Genomic DNA, 9,507 nt, shown 5'->3' on the forward strand with positions numbered 1-9,507 from the left:
CAGACCACCCACTTTAACTTTCCTCTTTTCCTTCTTTCCAATTGTTTAAATACTACCCAGTTAAGGTCCACTTTATGTCCTGTTCTGTCAGCATCATCATCATCAACACCATCACCATCATTTAGTGAGACTGTGGCTTTCCAGATTCTCTGCAAGGGCTTTCCACATTATCTCACTGAATCTTCCTCATTACCCTATGAGGCAGGTCTTCTTACTATCTCCATTTTATAGATGAGAAGATGAGGGACTTCCCTGGCGGTCCAGTTGTTAAGACTCTACGCTCCCAATGCAGGTTCAATCCCTGGTTGGGGAACAAAGATCCCGTATGCTGTACAGTGCGGCCCCCACCCCCCCACCAAAAAAAAAAGCTATGTATAGCTCAGAAGACGAAATTCAGAGAGGTTAAGTAACTAGCCCAAGGTCACAGAGCTAATAAGTGTTAAAGTCATGATTCAAATGCAGGCAGAATTCCCACTCTCAAACACTAGACTGTCTATGAAATCTTTCTTGGTCACCCCCAGGGAGGCCTCTCTCTGGGAAGCTACAAGTCTTCAAAACAGGAAAATTCTTCTGCTGCATTTCTGTAAATGTCTTTAAGCTCCCACCACAGTTTTACCCTGAAGGCACTCTGAAGCAGTGAGATGTAGTCCTCAAGTTTACAAGGGATGCGTTTGTAATGGAAAAGGAAATTAATGAGCCAGAGAACAGAATCAGTACTAAGAAACCCAGAGCAGTGTCTAACCGACCTTATCTGTATCTGTATTAAGAGTGGTTTTACTAATCCCAGGAAATAAGAAAGGCAGTAGGATGAAGTCACCCATGCTGGGTTCAAGTTCCAGCTCTGCCACTTACTAGCAGACTGACATCGGGCAAGTTGCTTAATCTCTTTGAGCCTCAGTTTCCTCATCTGTAAAATAGAGCAATAAATGGCTCCATTGCCCCTCACATCATAGGATGTGTTGGAAGGAGTAAATAAGACCATGCATGTAAACACGTGCTTGGAGCAGGCACATAGTAAGTGTTCAGTGTATGACATTTCTTACCATCATTCTCTTCTACTTCTCTTAAAATCACTAGTTTTGCTCCTTTAATGTCAAGGCATTTTAACTAAAAAATAACTATCAGTAAGTCAGACTCTGACTCATTCAAACAAACAAAAATCCCCAAACTTAATTCTAGCAGTCTAGTCCTTGGTCACCCCACGTGGACCCTGCAGGAAATGTGGAGCTGAGCCTTCTCCTGTCTAGCTTCCTACGAACTTATCTGGACTCCAAAATGCACTCACCTCCTGCCTGTCTTGTCTCCCTCACTTTTTAAGAGCCTAGCAAGCACAACGGATCCAGCTGTAGTTCCTGGGTAAAATGTGCATGTGTGCCATTCCCTCTGCCTGGAATGCTGTTCCCCTCATTCAGTGATGAAATGTTGTTCACCTTTTCAGCCTACTTCAAGAGTCTTTTTCTCTTCCAGACACCAGAACCATCCCTCGGTGTGACCACTTGGACCTACAATATATTTGTTATTATATTATATAAATTATACCTGTATTTATTTATTTATTATTTTATTTTTTTTGGGTGTGCCACACGGTTTATGGGATCTTAGTTCCCCGAACAGGGATCGAACCTGGGCGCCTAGCAATGAGAGCACTGAGTCCTAACCACTGGACCGCCAGGGAATTCCCATCTTAACCATTTCTAAGTGTACAGTTTTGTGGTATTAAGTACATTCCCATTTCACAGATGAAGAGAGTGGGGTCCAGGGAAGTTAGGCAACTTGTCCAAGATCACAGTGTTGGGAAGCAGCAGAGGGAGGATTGGAACACAGCCAGCCAGAGAACTCCTTAACGGTGAAGTCTGGGTCTTCTTCATTAGCTAATGCATAGTAGGGGCTCAAGCCCATTGGGTAAGTGAATAGTTAGGGAATGAGTGGATTGTATGGTAAGCATCCTTGGGGGAGCTTTGTGAGTGATGTTCTGAAGAGCTACACTAAAAGAGCCTCCACCTGTGCTTATCTCCAGCCCTCAAGATCATCCAGGTAACAGGTGATTCACATGAGTGAAACAGACCCCCAAGGTTTCTTTCCAAGGGGAAAGAAACAGAAAAAAAAAAAAAAAACGTGGTGCATGGCCTTTGGGATCTCCACCTCCTTGCCTGAGGCTGGCAGCTCACCTGAAATGCCCTTCTCCCCTCTCTTCACCCACTTAAACCCTGCTCAGCCTTCAGGTCCAGTGCAAACACTCCTCCAACTGTCATGCTGGAGCCCCCAGGAAGAGCCAATCTCTTCTTCTGCTCATTTCCCACTTGTACCTTCATTTAGCATCTATTTCATACTGTTTATACCAGTTTATAATATATATCATGATGTTCTTTACATCTGTTCTCCCCTTCCCCAAATCTGTAAGCTTCTTCAGAGTAGGGGCTGTGTCTTATTTCATCTCTAATCTCTGCGACATCTAGCGCGGTGCCACGAATAACAGACACTGACTAGGAATATTTAGAGTCAAAGAGAGGTAGAATCAGGCTCCAGCTCTACCATTCACTAGCTTCGTGGCCTTCAGCTTTCTTAACCTCCTTAAGCCTCAGTTTCCCCATCTATGAAAGGGGAATAATTATCTGCTGACCTAATAGAGTTGTTAGAATTTAATAAGCTCGAGTTCATAGCTAAGGCTCACTAACTACTATTATTATTAATAAGTGTTTAATAATTAATCCGAGACCAAGAATAGGCATAACTGATGTTTCCTTCAATGGACATATAAGAAGGAAACGCTTGCAAAAATGAAACTTAAAATACCGAATAAACAGAGCTATGTAAATAATTGGTTTTGTTCAAAGGACAAATGAGATAATATCATATTCATCATCTTTGCCTTCCTGCTATTATGGTTCCTGCAATAAAGTTACACTGTCAGCTGCCTCTCCAGGGAGACTGCAGAGACTAGCACACCTCCTAAACCTTAACCCGATGCTCAGTCTCCCAAAAGGTGGTCCATGTTGCCTTTACCCTTGTCACTCCTTTCACACTAAGGAAATTCCTACCACTTATCCTAAATGGGATTGATTAGGAAGGACCCTGGGACTACAGCGAACAGTGATTACATCGATCACCACTTGCCCCACGGTCTGATTCTCCATCTAGTATAGCCGATGTGACCTTTTGTTTGTTTGTTTGTTTGTTTGTTTCTTTTGCGGTACGCGGGCCTCTCACTGCTGTGGCCTCTCCCGTTTCTGAGCACAGGCTCGGGACGCGCAGGCTCAGCGGCCATGGCTCACGGGCCCAGCCGCTCCGCGGCATGTGGGATCTTCCCGGACCGGGTCACGAACCCATGTCCCCTGAATCGGCAGGCAGACTCTCAACCACTGCGCCACCAGGGAAGCCCCGATGTGACCTTTTAAAAACAAAACCAGCTCATGTTAGTTAAGCTAGACAATCAGCAGCAGCTTCTCCTACAACAAGAATAAAATTTGTACTTTCTTTTTTTTAATCACAACCTACAAGGTCCTACCCAGTCTGACTCCTCGCTGATTTATCTCCTCTCTCTACCCTGACCCTCCCGGTTCCAGCCACCCTGGCCTTCTGTCTCTTCCTCTAACATACCAAGGGCCTTTGCATTTGCTTCTTGGATCCTTGACATTTACATGGCAAAGGGTCACCTCCTTAGGAAAGCATTTCCTGACCACTGTACGGGAAATATCCCTCCCCTATTAATTCCCATGTAACACATCATCATCTGAACGACATTATTTATTTGCTTATGTATTGTCTGTCACCTTCACTCCCAGCCCACTTCCTGCTTTCCCCTTGAATAGAAGCTCCATGCAGGCAGGAACCTTGCCTGTCTTGCTCCACACTGCGTCTGAGCCCCTAGAACACTGCCTGGCACTTATAAAGCAGTTAATACCTATTTATTGAATGAATAAATGGGGAAGGGGGAGCAGATTATGGGAATTTTTCACTTTTTATTTTTATATTTCAGATGAATTTGAATTCTTTATAAAGTGCATGTACTACTTCTGTAATAAGAACAGAGAAATAAGACTAAAACAAAACTGAAATAATAAAATTAGCATATTTAATCAAATAGATGAAAGTAACACAAATTCTTTCCCAAGTATCTATAATATAGATTGCCGGCAATTCATATTTTTCAGTCTCCACACTGTTTATTAAACCTGAAACATTGGCCAGTTTAATGATCTGTTTGCCAGTCGGCACACACCCTTGGATTTTTAAATAATTGTCATCTCTCCTGGGCTTATAGAAAGATTATCGTTTGAGCTTTCCACTTTATTCCAATCTCCTACTCATAAGCACATTTTTTCCACCTCTATGCTTTTGCCAATGCTGTTATCTCTCCTGGCATCTCCTACCCGCTGTGCCACCATCCCCCACCTCCCCTGTCCAAAATCTTGATCATCCTTTAAGGCACACTCAAATCTTTCATGAAACGGCCATGACCACCGACAACTGTGCTTTTAAAAAGCTCTGTGCTTTGTCAAAAGGCACCTTGTCTTTGTGTCTCCCCTAATTAATTACAGTTGGTTGAAAGCAATACTTTTATATATCTAACCACACTGAAATGTCACTATGCATTTTCCAACTGAGTAAAAAAAAAACAAAAAACCTACTCACTTCTAGTGGAAAAATGTTGTCACAAGTGGATGGGAGGGCTTTCCTGGTGGCACAGTGGTTAAGAATCCACCTGCCAATGCAGAGGACACGGGTTCGAGCCCTGGTCCGGGAAGATCCCACATGACACGGAGCAACTGAGCCCGTGCGCCGCAACTACTGAGCCTGTGCTCTAGAGCCTGCGAGCCACAACTACTGAAGCCCGTGTGCCACAACTACTGAAGCCCGCACGCCTAGAGCCCGTGCTCCGCAAGGAGAAGCCCGTGCACCGCAAGAGTAGCCCCCTGATCACCACAACTAGAGAAAGCCCGTGCACAGCAACGAAGACCCAACGCAGCCAGAAATAAATAAATAAATGTATTAAAAAAAAAAAAAGAAGAAGTGGATGGGAGCAATTCCTTAGACTCTTTCTCAAAGGGGAAAATACTAGGTGGCTTCCAAGGGTGCAAAAGTCGTCTCCTACACCTTCCCATGAGGAAGAAGGTGGTATCTACACAATCATTACCTGGAACTTACAAAGAAATGCACGCAAGGAAAAACTGGCAGCCTGGAATAATCTCCTCCAATGCTATTGGGCACCATCCTCTTATGTCCTATTGCTGTGGTCCCCAATCTTGTTTGGCACCAGGGACCAGTTTCGTGGAAGACAATTTTTCCACGGACCGGGGGTGGGGGGACGGTTTCAGGATGATTCATGGGCATTACATTTACTGTGCACTTTATTTCCATTATTATTACATCGTAATATATAATGAAGTAATTATACAACTCACCATAATACAGAATCAGTGGGAGCCCTGAGCTTGTTTTCACTTGCCACTCACTGATAGGGTTTTGATATGAGTCTGCAAGCAATTGATTTATTATGGTCTCTGTGCAGGCAAACCTCTCTGCTAATGATAATCTGTATTTGCAGCCGCTCCCCAGCGCTAGCATCACTGCCTCAGCTCCACCTCAGATCGTCAGGCATTAGATTCTCATAAGGAGCGCGCAACCTAGATCCCTCGCATGCGCAGTTCACGGTAGGGTTCGAGCTCCTATGAGAATCTAATGCCGCAGCTGATCTGACAGGAGGCGGAGCTCAGGCGGTAGTGCAATGATAGGGAGAGTCTGTAAATACAGATGATGCTTCGCTCACCTGCCCGCTGCTCACCTCCTGCTGTATGGCCTGGTTCCTAACAGGCCACAGGCTGATACCGGCCCATGGCCCGGGGTTGGGGACCCCTGCCCTATTGTGACAACCATTCAGCATGGATTGAGTGCTTACTGTATGTCAAGCACTGTGCTAAATGCATTATATACATTATCTCATTTAATCCTCCCAACAGCCTGAAGTGGTCCTTACTATCCTGTTGGAAGATGTCACTGAGAGGATGGAACTGCCAACTGACTCTTGAGCAGGACTGGGGTAATCGGAGGCTCCTCACCCCTCCCGTCCTTGAAATGTATATTCCACCCGTTCTTCTTGCACTAGGAGCCAGTTCAAGCATGAAGCTTTGAGAGAGTAGGATGTTGTTGAGACCATCAGGAGGGGATACACCACTGAACCCCATTAAGGCCTCTAGGTAAACTGTTGAGATTCTGGCGGGCCGGTGCAGAGATCTTGGGGCACCCAAGACAAGCCTTGTATGTAAGTTCCCTTGTTGCTAAACCTGCAACCTACCAATCTGGAGTGGCTGTCTCTTTCTTTGGCCTCTTCTTGCCCTCTGAGTACGGGGCCAGTTTCAGATTTCAGCTGGCAAGTTCCCAAGGGTTCAAACCAACATATCCCCATTTTATAGATGAGACAGCTAACTTACAGAACGGTTCAGCAATTTTCCCAGGGTGACAAAGCAACAAGGTGTTAGAGCTGGTTTGGATCTATGTCACCTGATTTCAAAACTCTCATTCTTAGCTACTATACTATTTATATCTTCTACCTAGAAATTCTAGCTAACATTAAAGAGAATGGTTAATACAACCTTAACTGAAAATGACCAGTTTTGCAATCTTTTTCCCCTTTTCAAGTCTTTTTAAGTAACACCTACTCAGTGTTTAACATAAAATATTTAAATATGTGTAAAAGTTAAACAGTGTCTTCTTTTTAACGGGCCTCTCTTTTTCTCCAGCATTTCCTGCATAGTGACATTGGCTTGACAATTATTATGCCACAGAATCAATAGTACTAATTTTCACACTTCATTAATAAATAAGTGGAGGCCCCAGATGTTATGGGATGGATCCACAGATCCCCTGGGAGTTGAGAGTCCAAAAAGAAAAAAAAGGCCACTTTAAAAAAAAAAAAAAGTTAGGCTGCAGACAAGAGTCTAGAGATCAAAAGTCTAGATTCAAAAATGAAACTCTGAAAAAAAAAAAAGGGAAACTCTGGATCAGTGCTTTAAGAAGATTTTGAATTTGAATAGGTAAAAATGAAAGAAAAAAAAGATTTGGGGATCCACACCAAAAGCAGATCAGAAACTGTGGTCTTGCATCTGAATGGGAAGCAAGAGTGAGAATCTTTGTTGGTTTGGAAGAGAGAGGATAAGAAGACCTTCCCGCCAAGCTTTTAACAGTTTGCAGCCTAAGACTTAGAAGTTCAAAAATTTCAGGAGCAAAAATGCTATAAATCAGGTTTTCACTGCAATTTTTCTGTATGCTTGAAATTTTTCCTAATAAAGTGGTGAGAACATAAAAAAACATAAGAGAATTACTAGGGACCTGGTCAACGTTGCAGCTTTAGTCCATAGTGTTGATTTATGTAATTCTTTGCAAAGGATAAAAGCAGGTTCTTTCTACAGATGTAGTAATAAAATAATGGAAGCAGCCAATATATTCAGCACTTACCTTGAGCTCTACCTACATCATCTTATTGAATGTTCACAATTAAGCCATAAGGTATGCATTATTCTCATCTCCCTTTCAGAGAACAGAGGCAGAGTGAGGCTTAACAAAAATGTGACTAGTTATAAATTCAGTCACATGCCAGCAAGGGGGCAGAACCAGGATTCAAACCCAGGGCTTCTATTCTGCACAGACCCAGTAGACTTTCAAGGCCACTGTGAACTCCAGAGACCAACAGGCTGCCAGATACTTAAAATCACTGAATGTGTTCTGGGACTCTCAACAGATTTAGAAAGCTTCCTGAAAATGTGAAAGCAATACACCTTCAGGTTAAAAGCAGAGAGGGGCTCAGGGGCCCAACAAACCTGAGTTCAAATCCTGACTCTGCCACTTATATCACCTCACCTAGCAAGCCCCAATTTTTCCATCTATGTAAGGGGAGTCATAAGTCATAATATTCCCCTCAAGGAGGCTGTTCCAGGGATCGAATGAGAGGATGCATTTAAAGTTCGTAGCACAGGCAAGACCTAATACATGGCAATCTATCAACAAAAGGCAGCCATTGTGGGTATTATTTTGAGCGTACAGGAAGACCAGAGACCCTCAGCCCTGGTGTCATGTTAAAGTACCAAAGCCAAAGGGTTTTGAAAGGATGAAACGGGAGGAAGGACCCATATTTTAAAAGGAGAAAGAAAAGAAAAGGAGAGAGGCTGGACACACTCTGGTTTCCAGGTGCAGAACTAAGACATTTGACTGTGATTTCTACTTGAACCCATGAAAACCAGAGTACAGTTGAGCCATTCTAAAAAGATCTTCTTAATTTGTAATTACAGGTATGGAGAAAGCACACACACACACAATCTTCTACCAGGTGAAGACAGGAAAAGAGCATATTCACAATACTTCGGTCCAACATAGCTCAGCACCAAGACAGGAAGCTGAGGGTCCTTGTGAAGGGCGAGACGGCCCTTCCCAGCCCGGATGGAGGTACGGAGCTAAAGCAAGCAGTGCAAGGGCAGGGGACTGCTAAGCGCCCGGGGTTTGCAGGCAGGGCTGGTGACGCTGGGACCCCTGCAGCTGCCTCTATACTTTGAGAGCAGGAGTTTCAACTACTGCATCCTATTCATTAAAAACAAACAATCCTTAGTTTATTTGTTAATGTTGTTGACCCCAAAATACCGTAGACAGAAGTAGCAAATACAGTCTGTCCATTTCAGAACTGCCTTCTAGGATTGTACCCAAACCAGAGACTTTTGAGTCAAGAGAGAAAGGAGGGCGTGCACAGGGTTAACCTTCCCCTAATCCTTTCCCTCCCCCTCGCGACCCTGGAGAAGGCAGGGGAAGAAACGCTGGGAATTTCAGGTGTGCCCTGAACCTCACGCCAGGGGAGAAGCAAAAGCAGAAACCCAGCGGACACTCCCCCCTCTCCAGAGACGTGGGCGCTTTCCAGGATGGTCCAAAGGCTCCGGCGTCCTAGTGCATCCCGGGTGGAGAAAAGACCCTCCTCCCTCGGCTGCGGGAAAGACCCTACTTTCCAAGACCGGCTGCGAGCTTGGATCCGCGACTCCCGAGTCCACCCCAGGCTCCCGGCTCAGCTGCCTGGAGATTCCCGAGCCTCCCGGTGAAGCCCAACCCGGAGGCTTTTGTTCGAGGGAGAGAGCGTCGCAGCGCAGCGCAGCGCATCCCCGCAGCGCTGAAAGCCCCGCTGCGGGGGCGCTTCCCTCGGTCCGCTCCCTACCAACCCCGCACTCCCGCGACCACCCGCTCCAGCGCACGGATCCCCAACTGTCCCACCCCCCGCCCGAATACTCACTTCTCCCCAGTCCCTCCGCTTTCCACGCCGTCTCCTCCACCGCCCCATAGCGCCTCAAAGGCTTCTCAGCTTCCAGGTGGATGGACAAAGATTGGTTTAACTCCATCGCTGATCTCCGCGGGCAGATCGACGGGTCTCCCTTTACTCCATCCCCGCTGCGGGTTGCAGGGAGGGAGGCGGCTCCAGCCAGCAGCGTCTTAAGGGGCCGGGCGCTCGTGACGTTGCTCCATCTCTTCCGCCGCCAG

At 45.5% G+C, this 9,507-nt stretch overlaps 1 protein-coding gene across 1 annotated transcript in view; it reads right to left on the reverse strand.

The window, feature by feature from the left end:
* Nucleotides 1-9,368, reverse strand: part of BMERB1 (bMERB domain containing 1) — a 108,727-nt gene extending 99,359 nt beyond the window's left edge. The window contains exon 1 of the mRNA XM_024744304.1: nucleotides 9,263-9,368. Within this exon, the coding sequence (XP_024600072.1) occupies nucleotides 9,263-9,368 (106 nt within the window). The remainder of the gene's footprint in view (nucleotides 1-9,262) is intronic.
* Between the last annotated feature and the right edge of the window lie 139 nt (nucleotides 9,369-9,507).

The sequence above is a fragment of the Neophocaena asiaeorientalis genome, unplaced genomic scaffold (assembly GCF_003031525.2).
Source record: "Neophocaena asiaeorientalis asiaeorientalis breed wild unplaced genomic scaffold, Neophocaena_asiaeorientalis_V1.1 scaffold91, whole genome shotgun sequence".
In the NCBI taxonomy this organism is placed as follows: domain Eukaryota; kingdom Metazoa; phylum Chordata; class Mammalia; order Artiodactyla; family Phocoenidae; genus Neophocaena; species Neophocaena asiaeorientalis.